At 37.8% G+C, this 17,485-nt stretch overlaps 2 protein-coding genes across 5 annotated transcripts; both read left to right on the top strand.

Annotated features, from left to right (window-relative positions):
• The first annotated feature begins 722 nt into the window (after positions 1-722).
• Positions 723-11,497, top strand: LOC143847132 (uncharacterized). 4 transcript variants are annotated; one of them, XM_077355823.1, is made up of 9 exons: positions 723-879; positions 2,338-3,242; positions 3,966-5,287; positions 5,537-5,834; positions 5,982-6,206; positions 7,806-7,979; positions 8,359-8,553; positions 8,668-8,781; positions 10,796-11,497. In XM_077355823.1, the coding sequence occupies exons 2-9, from the start codon at positions 2,502-2,504 to the stop codon at positions 11,111-11,113; spliced, it is 3,387 nt and encodes a 1,128-aa protein (XP_077211938.1). In that variant the 5' UTR covers positions 723-879; positions 2,338-2,501; the 3' UTR covers positions 11,114-11,497. The 4 variants fall into 4 exon arrangements, with proteins under 4 accessions (XP_077211938.1, XP_077211937.1, XP_077211939.1 ...); XM_077355822.1 differs by having other exon boundaries at positions 726-879; positions 2,335-3,242; XM_077355824.1 differs by having other exon boundaries at positions 729-879; positions 2,281-3,242.
• Positions 11,498-14,327: 2,830 nt separating this feature from the next.
• LOC143847136 (uncharacterized) lies at positions 14,328-17,402 on the top strand. Its single transcript, XM_077355833.1, has 4 exons — positions 14,328-14,494; positions 14,632-14,752; positions 15,003-15,421; positions 16,797-17,402. Exons 2-4 carry the CDS (start codon positions 14,639-14,641, stop codon positions 17,089-17,091), a joined length of 828 nt encoding a protein of 275 aa, XP_077211948.1. The 5' UTR covers positions 14,328-14,494; positions 14,632-14,638; the 3' UTR covers positions 17,092-17,402.
• The last annotated feature ends 83 nt before the right edge of the window (positions 17,403-17,485 follow it).

Raw genomic sequence — 17,485 nt, forward strand, 5'->3', positions numbered from 1 at the left:
ATCATAAGCTTATGGTTTGACAGTGCAGTACTTTTTAAAAAATAATGTACCACACGGACTTATATACAATATAAGAGGGAAATGATATCAGCACAGCACAAACGTGTTTTGATGATTGCATTATTCCATCTTGTCTTTTATTATTAAAAGAGCTGTTAAAAGTTATTAGGATTTACAAAAAACAGCCACTTAAAAGATAAAAGACAAGCTGAGCTTGTGCAATTAAAAAAACATGGTTGTGCCAATATCATTAGCCTATAAAAATTCTCCATGGTCTCATTAACACACACAATTGACAATTCACACGTTCATGTTTGTTTGACTCACGTCGACTCAAGAAACGTAATGTCGGCAAATACCTCCAAATGGCGAAAAACAAAAGGGAAGTGATATATTCAGGCACTTTGTTTTCCTGGGCCAGCCCCCTCTAGTTTATTTATCACTACCTTTTACACTACATGAGGGTGGCGCAAGGAAGAGAAAGGCGCGAATATATCATTTCCCCCCAAAAAAATGCGATGTTTATGTTTTACTTACTCTCTTCCTCTCTCATCCTTTTTCTTTGGGTGTTGATAAATTCGCATACCTTATAACGCGAATTGCGGCAGAATTTAACGCTTTTTGACGTCAAATCCCGTTAACAGGAGTGCGAATTATCCTACTGGGAGTGCGAATTTATCATCATCCCTTTCTTTTCTCCTTTTTATACATAAATGAATAAAAAAATCTTTTTCCTGCGGCTTCTCTTTTCTCATAGATTCCCAATTTCTCGTCACCACCTCAGATTTCTCATCCATGGAAAAAATCGGAAAACACTCGAATTTTCTCCAGATTTTCCACTGCATTTCTCCTCCGATTCTCCTCTGAAGATTTTCTTCAGTAAGTGACTGATTTTCGCTGATTTTTTTATGTTTTTTACGCTCTTATTTGTGTAATTTTTCGTTAGTGAGGTGTTGATTCTTAGCTGGTAGCTAGATGTAAAGAGATTTGCTTCTGTTTTGTTGTTCTTATGTTTGGAATCGAATTGCATTGTCCTGATCTTGGATTTCTCTTCTTTCTTTCTTTTTCCTTTCTTTGGATCTGATGGAATGAAGATCGGTTTTTAGAGTCGGATGATCAGTAAAAGGTCTTGCATTTTCGCGATCTGAGATTCTCTCAATGTTTCTCGCCGATTTGTTTTTTTTTTAAGAGGAGATTTGTTTTTTAAACTCACTGTTGCTGATCGTTTTCATTCTTCAAGGGCGAATTTGTTGTTGTTTGTACTTTGAGATTTTTTCTGGTTTTTTAGGTCTTAAATGAACTAAAAATGCAGTGTATTTGTGATTTCACTTTGTTTTTTTACCCCTTTGGTATGTTGTTTTATGGATCTGGCAATTCTGATGTAATGAAGATCGGTTTTGATAGTTGGATGATCAGTAAAAGGTCTTGCATTTTCACGATCTGAGATTCTCTTTCTGTTTCTCGGCAATTTGGAGTTTTCTAGGGTTTTAGCAGTTCTTTCTAAGAAGCAATGTCGTAGAATAAGAGGAGGTTTGTTTTTTAAAAGCTCTTTCTAAGAAGGAATGTGGTGGAATAAGAGGAGATTTGGCTTCTTACTTTTTTGTAGTTTGTTAGTTTCTAGTTTGCTTCTTTTGTTTTTCTTTCCATTTTTTTTTTATTTTATTTTCTAGGGCAAATACGGTGATGGATTTTTGAGATTTTCTGGTTATTTTCCCCTTCTCTCTGAGATGAATGGTGTCGAATTTTTTGTCTGGTTTTGCTGTTTTGTTTCTTCTTTTTTTTTTTTTAAGGAGAACGTGAATGTCGTGATTTTAATTAATTTTACAGTTATTATTTTTTTTCTTAGAGATGAAATGCTCTGAAACTATGCCTTCTCATCCTTCCCTTTAGTTATTCTTATGATTACTGTTTTTGGTTTTAGGAGAATGGAAGCGTGCCAATTTTTTAATTATGGTTTTTCGCTGTTTTTTCCTTCAAGTAGCTGAAGTTTCAATCTCTGCCATTTCTTCAAACTTTCTCCACTATATCTGCCATTAATTTTGGATTTTCTAGACTTTATGGTCATTTTTCCCTCTATCTGAGATCAATGGTGCTGTTGAATTTTTTGTCCAAATTTTCTGTTTTGTTTCTTTGTTTTTTGTCTTTTGAGGAAAATGTGAATGTGGTGATTTTAAGTAGTTTTACAGTTATTATTATTTTTCTTAAATGATCTGAAATGGGCTGAAACTATGCCATCTCATCCTTTTCTTGTCATTCTTATGATTACTACTTTGGTTTTAGGAAAAAGGAAGTGTGCCAGTTTTTAATTATAGTTCCTTGTGGTTTTTCCATCAGTAGCTGAAGTTTCTGGGTGTTCTTCTGAGCATGGATGATTTCTGATAAAAAAAAAAGACTCCCTTTTCATGCAATTTCACTTTTATGATCTTAAAGGGCGCTTAGTTGAGCATATCTAGGCACATTGCCGAAGACCCGCCTGGATTTATTTGTAGCATTTTCCAGCCATGGTTCTTGGGCTGAGAACAAAAACCAGGAAAGGTACTTCCGTTCAAGTCGACTATGTCATTCTCATACAAGAGATTAAGCCGTGGCCTCCATCTCAGTCTCTGAAAACTCTCCGTTCCGTTGTGTTACAATGGCAAAACGGTGACCGGAATTCTGGCTGTACGAATGCTGTCCTTCCCTCTAATGGTTCTGGAGTAGGGGATGGAAAAATCGAATTCAATGACTCCATAAAGCTTACAGCTACTTTGTCTAAGGAGTTATCCGTAAAAGGCGGCGAAACCAACACCTTTCAGAAGAACTGTTTGGAGTTGAACTTGTACGAGCCTCGCAGGGATAGTATAGTGAAAGGGCAGCATTTGGGAAATGCCATGATAGACCTTGCGGACTATGGCATCATCAAAGAAACCGTAAGTGTTAGTGTTCCAATGAATTGCAAGAGAAGCTTTAGAAATATGGTTCAACCAGTTCTGTTTGTTAAGATCCAGCCTTTTGATAAGGACGCTACTAGCTCTTCTTCAAAGGAGAGCCTATCAAAAGAAGCATCATTGGACAAGGAAGGCAGGGAATCTGTTTCTGCTTTGATGGGTGAAGAGTATGCCGATGAAGCTGAGATTGCCTCTTTTAGTGATGATGATGGTTCGTCACATTCATCCTTGACTGTCTCCTCGTCCGCTTTTGAGACTAGTGCAGATTCGCCTTCTCAAAATGATACTATTGGCAGTAGGATATTGCAAGAAGAAGTAGGTTTTCATATTTGCTTCTTTAGTATCTTATAATGAGGGAGTCTAGACTCACAGGCACCCTTGCAAAAAAGGGGACAAAGGGCACCTGCATTGGTCATATCCCATTTAAAATGGGATTTAAAGTTAAGATCATAAATGTCTTTAGGGGAATTTGACCAATAGGGGCGCCCTTTGCTTCCTTTTTTGAAAGGGCGCCTGTGAATGTAGCATTCGTCTTTTATAATTTATCTTCCCTTTCTGATGTTTTTTATGTTTTGGTTACTTTGAAAGTTCTGATGTTTCAGACTGAAAATTAGACCTGCTTAATCAATATCTTCAGTAGGTTATCATCAAGCCTATTGCTCTAAATAGATGGAATGATCTAAGTGTTTTATTTTTCATGGACTATCATTCCCGGAGTTCATTTTGTCATGCCCAATTTCATATGAAGGACCTGTGTTTTCTCTACCCTGTAGAATGCACTTACCACACCAATCTCATTTTTAAGCAACACAAACCTAACTAGAAAGTCTCTTAAATTTCAATGAGTGCATTGTGTGTATCATTTCATATGCAGCCTATTGAAGGCATCAAATTCTCTAACATTTTGTTTAGAGTCCAACTATGGAATATTTTAAGAATGAGCACTTTCTTTTACTTTCATTTGCCATCCTATATTTTTTTGTGACATAAATGAATTTGAGGTTAAACCGTGGATCACGGGTTTCCATTCAATTGCAGATTGCATTAGCAGTGGAGAAGAGAGGAAGGGATAACTCACCTTCGGAAACAGTTCCAGTGAAATCAGTGGTGGAGCCATTATCAGAAGTATATGTCTCAAACCAAGCCATTTTACATCAGAATGGGAGTTCATCCCGAGCATCATCAATAGACTTCTTGGAGTCAGGGAACCTAGAAAATAACGATGCTACTACATCTAACTTTCCTGAAAGCAACTTAACTGTGAACCCAAATAAACCAGGCCATGTTCAATCTTCCGTCGTGTCTATAGATTATGAATCCACAAAGGAAGAAATTAAATCAAACCACAGCACTAGAGGCTTTGACAGTGATGATTTGGTTGAGGAGGTTGATGAAAAAGTTGTGGACGATGGAGGTGAAATGAAAGAAAATGTAGGGCACCCTACAGAAGAAGAAAACAACACCAATGGCATTTTAGGCAGAGATGAAGACTCAGATTCAGATCTTCAAGTGAGAGAGAAGCAAAAACTAGTAAGCCCTGACAACTCTGATGCCAATGAAAACAAGAGTGGGAAATCTTGGAGACAGCATGGGTCAGACGAGTCTCTGAGCGCTAGTGGCATACATCAAATGGTTACGGAGGAAAAGGATGAAGACAAGCATGTTGAAAATGGACAGGAAGTAGAAATTAATTTATTAGGAAATGGACACTTGATTAATCACTGTTCTGACAGTACACCATTCAATCACCAGAATAGAATTTCACAAGAGCTCAGTAAGACACTGCCATCTGTCAGTGACTCAACCACGTTTAGCAGGAGAGGTCTTGAGGGAAAGAGTAATAGTACCTTAACCAATGATAAACTGAAGCGCACGAAGTTTTCTGTTAGATCATCACTGAGCTCAGCAGGGAGCATCACATCAGTAACTTATGATCAGCTTATGGAAGAAGTGAAGGAAATTGATATTTTAGAGGATGCAAATAATGATGCAAGGAGTTTTATTGCGGATAGTGGGAATAATGGTTGGGGAAGTGGCAGCTTGGGTAGTGATAAAGTTAAGCATGTTTCCAGGGAGACAGTGGCCGGCTCTTCTGAAAGGAAAATAAAGCAATTGGAGGGTAGAATAGAGATGCTAGAGGGAGAATTGAGAGAGGCTGCGGCGGTTGAAATTGGTCTTTATTCCATAATTGCTGAGCATGGTATCTCCACACAGAAGGTCCATGCTCCGGCTCGGCGCCTTTCAAGGCTATATATTCATGCCTCTAAAAATTGGTCCCAACGAAGGAGGGCAAGTGTGGCTAGAAGTGTGGCATCAGGACTTGTTTTGGTTGCAAAAGCATGCGGCAATGATGTCCCAAGGTATATTTAAACTCTTCGAAGTGTTTCCCTGTTAGCTTTTCCTGAGGCATAATATAATGTTCCCAAGTGATACTTATTTTTCATGTATATCAAGATGGATTATGTTAAAGCTCTTTAATTTATGAATTTATGTTCTTCCCATGGTAAAGTGAATTCTAGATTCTTCTTCTTTGTTCTAAACGTGTGCATGTCTAGAAACCCGTATGTTTCTGTTGAGATTTGACCATTAGTGCTGTCTTTTACATACAGGTTGACTTTCTGGTTATCAAATTCAATTGTGTTGAGGACAATCATCACTCAAGCTGTTGGGGATTCCCATCTCCCAATCTCTTCTGGACCTCTTGTTGAAACAAATGGTGCTGGAAACAGAACTGAGACAAAATCCTCTCGGTTGAAATGGAAAGAATCTCCTATCAATAAGAAAGAAAAGAGGTTTGCTCTTTCACAAAGTTTCAATGACTGTGACGACCCACACACATTTGTAACTGCATTAGAGAATACTGAAGCCTGGATCTTCTCTCGTATCATTGAGTCTTTGTGGTGGCAGGTCAGATCTTAATTGTCCTTCCTTTGACGGCTTCTTAGATTACTATTGTTTGGTTGAATCTCCCCATGAATATAATGCAATTGTAATGACTTTTGAAGTGCTCACTGATAGACAAATGATCGTGCTCCTTCATTCTGTCATCTCCAGACCTTGACCCCGCATATGCAGTCTGCTACAGAAGAGGTACGTGGGCAAAAGATGGTTTTGAACTCTAGAAAAAGTTACGGAAGGAAACATAGTTTGGGTGATCAACAACAAGGAAACTTCTCTATTGAACTTTGGAAGAAAGCTTTCAGGGATGCCTGTGAAAGGATTTGTCCTGTTCGTGGTGCAGGGCATGAGTGTGGTTGCTTATCTCTTATGGGTAGATTGGTAAGTGTATATGTTCAACTTAATGGCAGTGTTGCACTTCTTAATGTCTTAATATGATCTGCATGGGTACATTGACATGGAAACCTTATTTACACTTGGTTTTGGTTGTATGTAAGTCCACTTCCTAGTATTCTAACCATTGTTAGCAGAACTCCGTTTTAAACAGAGTTATTTTGAAAAAAAAAACGTGTTTTATCGGTGTGCCGTTTAATACTCTGTTTAAAATGTTTTCCTCCCTGTTTAAAATTTTTACGGAGGAAAACATTTTAAACACATTGTTTTGGCAAACTTTCCAATTTCATCCCACCATATTTTGTAATGACAAAATTTTAAATGCATTTTTTGTGTTTCCTTTTTTTTTTGCTTCGTTTTTTTGAACCAATAACCTATTTAACTCGAATTTCCCCCCGTCCTTAATCGTGTTTTGCTAACTATGATTGTAACCAAGTTAACCAGAAAGATGGAAAGGATATTCAAGTGGGTTCAATTATTTATCACAAATTGTTATAGAAGTTGGGGCTCTGTAGATTTAGGGAAAAAATTATGGGAAGAAAATTCCAGGTTCTAGTAGATTTATAATTTTCCTTCAAAACAGAGAAAATTTTCAATTTGTGAAAAAAAATTCATGGAAAAATGAGTTTACAAATGCTGAAAAATTCATTTTCCATGGATTTCCCCCTTTGCATCCAAAAAGGCCCTAAAACTGCTCAAAAAAGAGAATTTTTGGCAAGAATATGAACAGAAATATTTATTTGCCATATGCAAGCATGGTTTTCAATTTCTGCCTAAAGATTTCATCTCAGCAGGAATACTTCGATTTCGGCTTCTACTGAAACGAAATCCACTTGGTTTCGGAAAAGCACAAGATTCTGCCCAAACTTTGGTATTTAGTCCGAAATTTCGGGATGTAGATTTCATCTCAGCAGGAATACTTCGATTTCGGCTTCTACTGAAACGAAATCCACTTGGTTTCGGAAAAGCACAAGATTCTGCCCAAACTTTGGTATTTAGTCCGAAATTTCGGGATGTGTATTACTTATCTGCAGCAGTGTTTAAAAATTTGGATGCGGCGCGGAATGTGGCCGAAGTTAATCCTAGTCAACTTGGCACGACACGGTCGAGTACATGGTTGACACGGCTGAGTACTCGTTTGACACGGTCATAATTTGGGAGAGTCAAAGGAGTTTTTATTGACTTTGTAAGGCGAAACGCAGAACGCAGATGCAGTGCAACGTGGAACACGGCCAAGGTAAAAGGGAGTCGACGCGGACGCAGGGGACTTTTAAAACTATGATCTGCAGGAGAATGTTAACTTGTGTGAAATACCTAGATGTGTTGTTTACGTGATGGTGATTTTATGTTTCTTACATGGGTAGCATAACTCTAACTGAATCCCGAGCGATAAGTTCTGTGCATTTCTTTACCTTGAATTTTCTTTGACTGCACAATTGATTACTATCAGATGGAAACCAAATCTGTAAATGTAGCATTATTTGGACTCTGATAAATGCACCTGTGTCCAGATGTCTAATAAATAATCATATCAAGAGTTCAAATATCTGTATGTATAGTCTGAAGGCTTTTCTCTTCTGTTACCAGGTCATGGAACAATGTGTGGCTAGATTAGACGTGGCTATGTTTAATGCTATTCTTCGTGAATCAGATGATGAGATTCCAACAGACCCTGTCTCGGATCCAATTAGCAATTCCAAAGTTCTCCCTATTCCATCTGGGAAATCAAGCTTTGGCGCTGGTGCACAACTGAAAAATGCTGTATGTATATTATTTTCACTACAGTTGGTGGTTTTTACAATCTTTTATACATATAATATTCACTCTTATAGCATCTTACCTTGTTTTTCTAGATTAATGGTATATATTTTTGTTTCTTTCTATTTCCTTTTAGTTGTCACTGTTTGGGTTGTGTAAATGAAATGAACTGAATTATGATTGAAATCGATGTTGACATGTAAGCTTTGGTCACTATTTAAAAGAAAATAGATAAGAATTTTGGGTGACTTTGAAAAATAAAAGAGGCCTCTAGAATGTTTGGTGGTAAATCTAAATGGTATGCAGTAAAACCCTGAAAAAACGAAAATGTTCTGGTTCTTGATTGAAGGATTATTTATTTTAATTTTTTGGTGGGCGCCAGATTGGGACCTGGTCTAGATGGCTAACCGACCTATTTGGAATTGATGAGGATGACTCCCCTGGAGGTGTGAACGGGCATGATGATGATAGACAGGAGGCTTTCACATCCCTTAAACCTTTTTATCTCCTTAATGCATTAAGCGACCTCTTGATGCTCCCAAAGGACATGCTTTTGGATAGATCCATCAGGAAAGAGGTTTCACCCACAACTCAGACCATTCTTTTGTGTGGTTTATGCAACTCACCTTGCCTGGCTGTAAATTGTCTTCATTGTTTATTTATTTGCTTATCAAATTTATAATTTTTGAAGGTATGCCCTACATTTGATGGGCTATTGATCAAGCGGATCCTTAACAGTTTTGTTCCTGATGAGTTCTGTCCGGACCCAATCCCGGAGGTTGTGCTTGAAGCACTAGATTCAGAGGTAAGTCAACAGGAAAAGCTCTCCGTTCTTTCTTCTAAATAACTTAGTAATCTACGAAAAAAATTGTTTGGGGTTTGCATAGTTTTATTTCTCATTCCTGCTGTTGCTGCTAATTTTAATTACATCGGAGAGTCCTACCAAGCTCTGTTATAAGGAGCATTATTCCCTTCCAAATTTCAGAAATGTTTGAAGATGACATTTTATTTATTCCTTCAAGGTTGTTTCTATTATCTTAAGGAGCATTTATGATAATGCCTAAGGTTTAGAGTTGTTCTCAATCATTTGTGGCTTATGCATCTATTAGCGCTTGTTTCCATGTGTATGTATATGCAGCGTGGAAAACCTTACAAAATCCTCCTCAAATCCTTATGGCTCTGTTCAGTTGCTTCACTTGACTGAGAAAGGATATAGGAATGGAGTGGCAAATGGAAACAAAATGGAAAGGCAAACATGTGAGATGAGCGTTTAGTTGTTAGGAAACTATTGAAAAAATAAACAGTATATAGTAATGATGTGTTTAGATGGAAAGAAAATAAACTGAAAGTTTACTAACTTCAACCCAGCCATCATGTGGAGCCCACATGTGGTATCTATGCATCCAATATGGGCCCCACATATGATAGACACTCTAATGTTCCCAAAATAATTGAGCCGACATATTATAGACACCCAACACGGAAGCTAACAACATAATACACATTAGGTTGGCGACATGATAAACAATGTTGGGTAGTTTTGAAGCAAATTTGGGTTTTCTGTTTTCTGAAACAAATGGAATCTGAATGGCATATTTGGCTTTTGTGTTTTCTATTTTCTGTTTTGTGAGATTATAATATAAAGTACTTGGGTTTTGTGTTTTTTTTTTCTTTCTATTATCTGTTTACTGAAACAGATGGAATCTGAATGGCATATTTGAGTTTTGTGTTTTGTGTTTCATATTTGTTTTATGTTTTCTCTTGTAATATCTATGCTCTGAATGCCATATTTGAGTTGTGCCTTTTGTTTTCAGTTTCATATTTGTTTTCTGTTTTCTTTTGTGTAAGATCTATGCTCCTTGAGTTGTGTTTTCTGTTTCGTATGAGTGGATACTATTTCTGTTTTGTGTGTTTTTTTCAGATAGCATTTGTGACTTCGGTTTTTGTATTTACATCTGTTTTCTCCCTTTTTTTTCTTGTCACTTTCTCAGTTTTCTGTGCTACCAATCTGTTTGCATACCTTGTCTGTTTTCTATATGCTCCCAACCTGTTTGCATACCTTCTATATGCTTCCAATATATTTATTGTAGTTTGTTTTGAACTTCTTTTAATGGCATATCATGTTTTTAGCTTACATGTTTCCAACCCATGTTAGACCTTCAACACTACCTTACATTACTTTATTATTTATTTATCTTACATGATGCCAATCCATGGTGGAGCTTCAAAACTACCTTACATTAGTTAATCATTCTTTTCAGCTTATATGTTTTTAGATTCATTTTTATTTTGTTTATTTTCTCTATAGTTCATTGACAACTAACAACTCTTCTTACCTGTTTTCCTTTCCATATCTTTTCAATTTGCCACTCCATTTCCATTTTCTTTCCTAGTCAAGTGAAGCAATTGAACGGATATGAAAGGTGGGAAGTTAAATCTCAAAAGTGGATAGTCGAATATGTGTATGCTATTGATATTCACACTACCATGTTTTGATAGTAGGGCGAACTCACCTTGTCTTTTTATTATTTAATCAGCTGTCAAGGGCTATTACAATTCTCAAAAAGCACTAATTAGCCATTTAAAGTAAAAGACAAGGTGAGTTTGCCCCACTATCAAAATGGTAGTGCGAATATCAGGTAAGGATAGAGTAATGATAATTGTATGGCATATATAAATACAGGTATGTGTCTATATATCAATTTACCGTCAGAGATACATTTTTCCTTTCATTAACCTAACAGTATCTTCATTAGTTCTTTTCCTAAACAAATTTTTTCCCAATTTGTTTGATGATTGTGATTTGTGACTGATTACAGGATCCTCTCGAGGAAATCGAAGGCTCAATCAAAAACTTTCCCTGTAATGCCGCTCCTATCGTATACTCCCCACCGGCTACTGGTTTGGTTGCCGGTATTATTGGAGCCCTCGGAAACCAATCTCATTTGAGAAGGAGTGGCTCGTCAGTGCTTCGGAAATGTCACACAAGCGATGACGAGCTCGATGAATTGGATTCACCCCTCGCAATCATCGACAAACTCGCATCTCCTACTCCGACTGGCTGGAAATCAAAGGAAAATGGTGGGAATACAGTCAGATTTCAACTTCTCCGCGAGGTATGGAGGGATGAAAATTAGTCTTATTATATATATACGGAAATGATATCGGCACAACCATGTTTTGATGTTTTCAGTAGCTCATCTTGTCTTTTAGTATTTAAAGAGATGTCAAAAGCTATTAGAGTTCCCAAAAAGCTCTCACGAACCAATTAAAAAAGAAAAGACAAGCTGGGTCTGTGCAATTATTAAAACATGGTTTTGCTGATATCATTTCCCTTTTACAATTCCTTTTGTAAAGTTGTCTTTATTTTTAAATTGTATAAATAGTTTATTTTTGGAAACTTTGAGCTTATAAACATATTTTGTATGGTCCTCTGAAGTAATGTTGTAAACCAGATTTTATTCATGAGTAATTTCATTTTGAAGGGCTCCATCACAAATAAATTGCCCCAATTGACTCTCTATGTACATTCTTTGTCGCAAAATTGAAGCTATAATTTGTGAACATGGATTTGTGTGTTGAGTTTCGACACGGATACGGATACGAGGTGTTTGACCCGGAAACCTCTATAATCTAAACAAACATCACATCCCCAATCTGATGTGGTTGTCTTCAGTTTCCAATATGCAGTGAGAAAGAGTGGCCAATAGGATGCAATGAATATAATCTGTTTAAGATTTTAGGTTTAGGGGAGGGTATTTATCAACAAATATTATATAAAGAAGATTTTATCATAAAACTAGTGTGATTACCCTGCCATTGCACGGATTGCAAATTATTTTAGATGAAAGAAAAACCAGAAATACAAAATAATGACCTGATTCCCATAAAAATGGATAGCTTAGAAAGTATAAAAAAAAAAAAATTTAACTGCAAGGCAATCTCATCAAATTTGAATGGCTAGGTTTGTCCTATGAAGATGAATTTTCATACACGGCCTACCCACAGTGGAGGCCAACAAGTAAATGGTTTAAACCATCTAAATATATAGCTCTAACTTGTACTTTTGCCACCAGTTTTTCCCTCCAATGTAGGTGGGACAAACAAATAGGGAATTGCTAGCGTTCATCGCAAAAGGCATTTCGCGGCTGGTCTATTGCACGTAAGACCAGCCGCGTCGTGAATGGAGACAAAAGCTGTTGTCTTCATTCACGAGGTGGCTGGTCTGAGATGCGACAGACCAGCAGCGAAATGCCTTTCGCGATTAAAGAAGTGGTCCCAAGCTCCCATTTGATGCCACATGTCCTCTTGAGAGGTGATTCTCGAAGCCGAATCTCTCTTATTACCATACTAACCTCTCACTCTAACCACCCTATTACCCTTAAAACACCCTTACTAATGAAAAGAAATGGCAACTGACTAAACTACGGGTGGTGCCCAAACTCCAAGGCCATTTTAGTCCACATCAATCCTGCATCCTGAGATTTCCAAAACCTAGAAATATGGGAGGATTAGCTATTCTCTTGCTGACGGAAAGAAGTAAAAAACAACGGCTGGTCCGCTTCTTCTCTCGTCTCTTAGCTACAATTTTGAAGAAATCCAAACAGCCCCTGAGACATCTCCAAATTATTGATTTTTGCTCCCCATCCCAATCTTTCAAATGATATATCCATTCTGCGTCGGACCTGGACCCACTTGTCTCCTTGTGATGGCCCACGAAATAAAGGGATGAATATGTCATTTTCCCTTCAGCAATTTTCTTAGATTTTGCATGGGGACCCCGTCTAGTCACGTGATACAGCATTTGTCCTAAACCACTCTTTACAACATTTTAGGGTCAGACTCAGGCTGGCAATAAAGACTGATTTAGGACGAACGGTGGGATCACGTGATCCCACCAAAGACAACAAGAGCAATGTGAAATTCTTGAATTTCATATGCCATGTTTTTTACTCAGATTAAGACAAGCCAAATCCCAGTTTAAACTAATTTTTAACTCGTTGCAGGTATTATACTAGAGAGCGTCTTGGCTATCTCGGAAAAGGGTTATCTATGGAATGATTTGTATTTGGATTGCCAGAATAGGAATCCGAACTGACATTCCATTCTGATTCCCCTGTAATCAGAATGAAAAAAAATTTAAATTAAACTCAAAAATATTTTAATAAAAATTTCACTCCGAACCGAGGCAGAATCAGAATACCAACTCTTTGGGTGGGAAACATATTCCATCATTTTTTCTACTCTTGTTTCTTCTCGTTGTCATTTCTGCCCATTGATTCCATTCATTTTATTTTAACCAAATGCCAGAATCAGGCGGAATTGGAATAGGATGCTGATTCCAGCCCCTAATTCTAGCAATCCAAAAGCACCTTGCATTGGATTGCCGGGATCAGGAATTAGTATCGGCATCCTATACCAATTCCTATCTTGATTCCTCTATAAATTAATTTAAAAAAATTACAATGAAAATTTTAATTAAGAAATTCTAATAAAATATCATTTCTGACCCCTGGTTCAGCTCTATTTTTTTTTTCTCAATCAATTCTCGGAATAGGGTGGAATCAGAATAAGATGCCGATTGCAGCTCCTGATTCTGAAAATCCAAAAGTACTAAAGAAAAGCAATGAGTGGCACTTCTTTCCTGAAAAAGGGGGTCGTGACTCGTGAAGTTGCTAGTGTGAAATCTCCTATACACACCCAGTAAACTAATTTATATAACTCTTAATTATGCCAAATGGACATTCCATGTGTAAGATAATGTAAAATCAAGGCATTAGGCTCTGTTTCTTTCTACACGAAATGGGCGTAAAACAGATTTTTACACCCATTTTGAAGTCATAAAATTTGTTTTATGCCCATTTTCCGTTCAGGCTCCGTTTCTTTCAACGTAAAAATCGACGTAAAATTTGTTTCATGCTCATTTTTACAACAGAATACAAAATTTACGTCTATTTTTACGTAGAAAGAAACGGAGCCTCAACAAAACGGAGGTTTAGCAACCCTAAACGAGAAATTATCGATCAAGGGTCCGGGATTTTCCAATCGAGGTGGAGCCGGTGGCAATGGGCCAGACTTGTTTTTGGATCAAAGGGTGGTAGTTATTAAAAAAAATCATGACTTTGATGGTTTTTATAAAATTTTCCTTAGAATTACCAGTTAAAGGCTAAAGTTTCTTGGGGGACATCTTACCACCTTAAGTCGAAGGGCCCACTCTTGGGTTGGCAACTAAACGATAAGGAAAAGGATTCAAGATCAAATAATGGCTCTAAAAAAGCAGTAGTATCTTTGTTGTTTTTAGCAGATGCAATACTCCTTGTTTGATGCTTTGAAGCTATATTCCCATTTCTCTTTCCAAGATAAAAACACCCACCCATTAAAGCTCTAATTTGACAATTCTAAGTTTAGAATAGATGGGTCATTTAGTTTTTGATAACTTAGCATTGAATGTGTTCTCGTGTAGCTTGAGAATTGGCCATTATTGACACTGGATGAGTTTGGAGAGCAGCTTCAAAACGGTATCTGTGAGCAAAAGGACTGGCCAACAGCATAAAAATGCTCAGGGGTGGCCTTGGAGATAAGATGTGCATGATTTTTTTGTTGCTTTTTTGCTGTAATTTTCTTCTTAGATATCTTGGTTTGGTGTTTCTCTCAGAGAGAAGATGATTGGGGAAGATGATGGCTCAGGGACTGTTGATTGTTTGAGGGGAAGATTGCTAGCAGAGAGAGTAGCTTCTAGGGCTGCAAAAGAAGAAGCAAAGCTCATGGAAGAAAAGGTCTGTTTCTTTTATTTTCTACATTTGTTTTTGGTACTGTGCTTTGTTGTAATCTTTCACTTGTTCATAAAGTTTCATTGCATGTTTCTTCTCCCTTTGCTTTTTTTTTTTTAATGTTCTAATGTAATTTTCGTGGTTAGTATTCATACCATTACTATATTTTGATGCATTTCTTGGATAAATTAGAGAATAATGAGTTCATTAACAGATCCGTGACTCTCTCTTATTTCATTTCCTTTTGGGGTTACAGGTGGTAGAGCTAGAAAGAGAGCTAAAGAGAGAGATTGGGTCCAAGAAGAGAGCTGAAAAGAAGCTGAAATTCGCCACGAAAAAGCTAGAATCTCTGAAATATTCATCTACTTTAGGCCAATTGAATTTGTCAGAAAATAAAGGATCCATAAGTTCAAAAGAACAAAAACCTGATCTTCATACAGCAGAGCCCAAAAAATACAAGACAGAAAGGAAGATGGGGGAAATAAAAGAAGAGTTGATCACAGAGGATTTCATACTAGACCAATCATCAACTGTTGCTGCAGATTCAGTTCACCAAATGCCATCTTACAAAGAAAGTTCTAGTTCAGTGGACACTGCCCGTTATTGTAAAAATGAAGAATCCAGCAAATTTAAAGACAATCTTAGCTCTGAAGAGTCCTTGAACTATTCACTAAGGTATGTTTATAGAAATTGACAGTCCTTTCTAGGGGTGCTAGGGGTGCAACCTGGGTCGGGTTGGGTCGGTCTGAGGCCAACCTGACCCGACTCGAGTTCCAACCGAATGAGGTTTAACCGGGCCCGAGGAACTCATTTTTCCAACCCGAACCCGACCCAAGTTCAACCCGACCTTTTAAGCTTGTTTAAATAAAAAATGATAAAAAAATTCAGGTTTCACTCGGGTCGGGTTGCCCAACCCCTCAACCCGAACTCGACCCGACCCAAATCAACTCTGGTTGAACCTGATCCGAGTTGCACCCCTCGCCTCAACCCAACCCGACCTTGTTTCTTTGCTGGGGGAGCAGAAAAATAATATTATAGCATACAACAAAAAATAGTGGAAAAGAGCCTCAGAATTACGTCCCAAGAAAGAAAGTAAAAGCAGAAAGACAGGACACGAAATTAAGGAAGGAAAGATGAGCCAAAATAAAAGTGAGTGAAACCTGAGGCATCTTAATTCAATAGACATAGTTGTTGAGTTGGGGAGTTGGAAAACTAGTCCTTGAAGTAAACATTAGAGCATTTAGAAAACAACCCAATTTGCAACTCTGTACCCTTCACGATAAATGTAAGAAAATTTCCTGTGATCATGGTTGAGAAGGTTCCAATGCCAAAACAGACCAAATAACTGCAGTCCTTAAAGTATTATTAGCATAGAAATACTGTAGATGTGTTCTTTTAGTACAGTATTCAGCCAGTTCTTTTCAGTGAGGGTAAATACAAGGGTAACCCATTTCGGCATAAACCATTTTAGAGGCGCTGGTTTACCTTTAAACAAGGAGAAAAAGAGAGTATGCGACTTAGCCTGTTTCTAATTGTTACCGAGAGGGTAAGTGAGTTACTCCACTTTTGGGTAAAATACAGGCGATAGAAGAGGCTACTTACATTACTCCCACGACTTACAGCCCAGCAACAACCTATGTTTTTTCGTACAAGGTAAATGAATGATTTACCCCCACCAAAACATATTTCATCCTCCTAATGAGAGGCATAAGCAATGAGATAGTTCTGGTGCTTGTGGGTGCAACTGAACAAGATGCTACATGGGATAGCTAGCCCTTCAAAACCTGCCTTCAAAGTGGGTCAAATTGAAATTAATGGCGTGTTGAACAACGCTTGCTAGTTCTTTAGAAACAAGGCCCAAGAAAACCAGAAATGCCACATTCGCTCCCCTCCTCTAGACCCCCCTACACAATGACAGAATGGCCCTCTTTGCTTGTTTCATCAAGGGGTGTGTGACAGTGTTTGCGATATTATTCTGTTCCTTTTTTTTACTTAGGGTTGATTGTAAAACATAGATTGATTCATGCTAACCATTCTCCTCTCCAAACAGACAATCTTCCGTGCGTGGAGAAGAGCTTGAACACGCACAAGATCAGATGGACTCTGGGCAAGCACAAGAGCATATGAAATCTGGGCAAGAACAAGATCAGATGGAGTATGCGGAAAGTCCACTAGCTTTAGTTTCAGCAAGCATCTGGCCAGAGTCCAAGGCTTGTGAGCAACAGAGCAACAATAACATCCATGAAGTTCTGGTCGCTCTGCGACATGCCAAAGAGATTCTGCAAAGCTCAATGGGCAGGAGAGCTACTATTTGCTCTTACCCATTTGAATTGTATGGTGTTTAAGAGACATGTCCCTGCAACATGCTCAGAGAAAACAGGGTGACATCTTTAGTACACTGTTCTTCCTGAAAAATGGCTCAAGTTTCATTAGGAACTACTAAGATAACCCGATTCACTTTTCATTGGGGGTGTCTGAACCTGATTCACTATTCATTGGGGGCGTCTGTTATATTAGTTGCAACGAACCTGTGTGACCATTCTCTTATTTTGCTATTTTAAGCTGGATAACTGGGTAACAAAACATAATCATAGGCAAGCAGGGGCTGCCCAAAGTGTTCAGAATGCAACTGAATGCACCTTCTATTACAACAAGATAACTTTAATTTCGTGAATGTATCATTAAAACTTGTGGCATGCCATTGCCTAATAGTATGATGCATGAGAGAAGGGATTTACA

This window comes from Tasmannia lanceolata, unplaced genomic scaffold (genome assembly GCF_043159265.1).
Source record: "Tasmannia lanceolata isolate RefF3 unplaced genomic scaffold, GAP_Taslan_0.1 ptg000015l, whole genome shotgun sequence".
Lineage (NCBI taxonomy): Eukaryota > Viridiplantae > Streptophyta > Magnoliopsida > Canellales > Winteraceae > Tasmannia > Tasmannia lanceolata.

Excerpts from the sequence above, each read along its gene's own strand:
- LOC143847136 (XM_077355833.1), top strand. The coding sequence starts at position 14,639 with ATGATTGGGGAAGATGATGGCTCAGGGACTGTTGATTGTTTGAGGGGA. Across the intron at positions 14,753-15,002 it reads CAAAGCTCATGGAAGAAAAG|GTGGTAGAGCTAGAAAGAGA; the intron begins GTCTGTTTCTTT and ends TTGGGGTTACAG. Across the intron at positions 15,422-16,796 it reads TCCTTGAACTATTCACTAAG|ACAATCTTCCGTGCGTGGAG; the intron begins GTATGTTTATAG and ends CTCTCCAAACAG.
- LOC143847132 (XM_077355823.1), top strand. The coding sequence starts at position 2,502 with ATGGTTCTTGGGCTGAGAACAAAAACCAGGAAAGGTACTTCCGTTCAA. Across the intron at positions 3,243-3,965 it reads GTAGGATATTGCAAGAAGAA|ATTGCATTAGCAGTGGAGAA; the intron begins GTAGGTTTTCAT and ends ATTCAATTGCAG. Across the intron at positions 5,288-5,536 it reads TGCGGCAATGATGTCCCAAG|GTTGACTTTCTGGTTATCAA; the intron begins GTATATTTAAAC and ends TTTTACATACAG.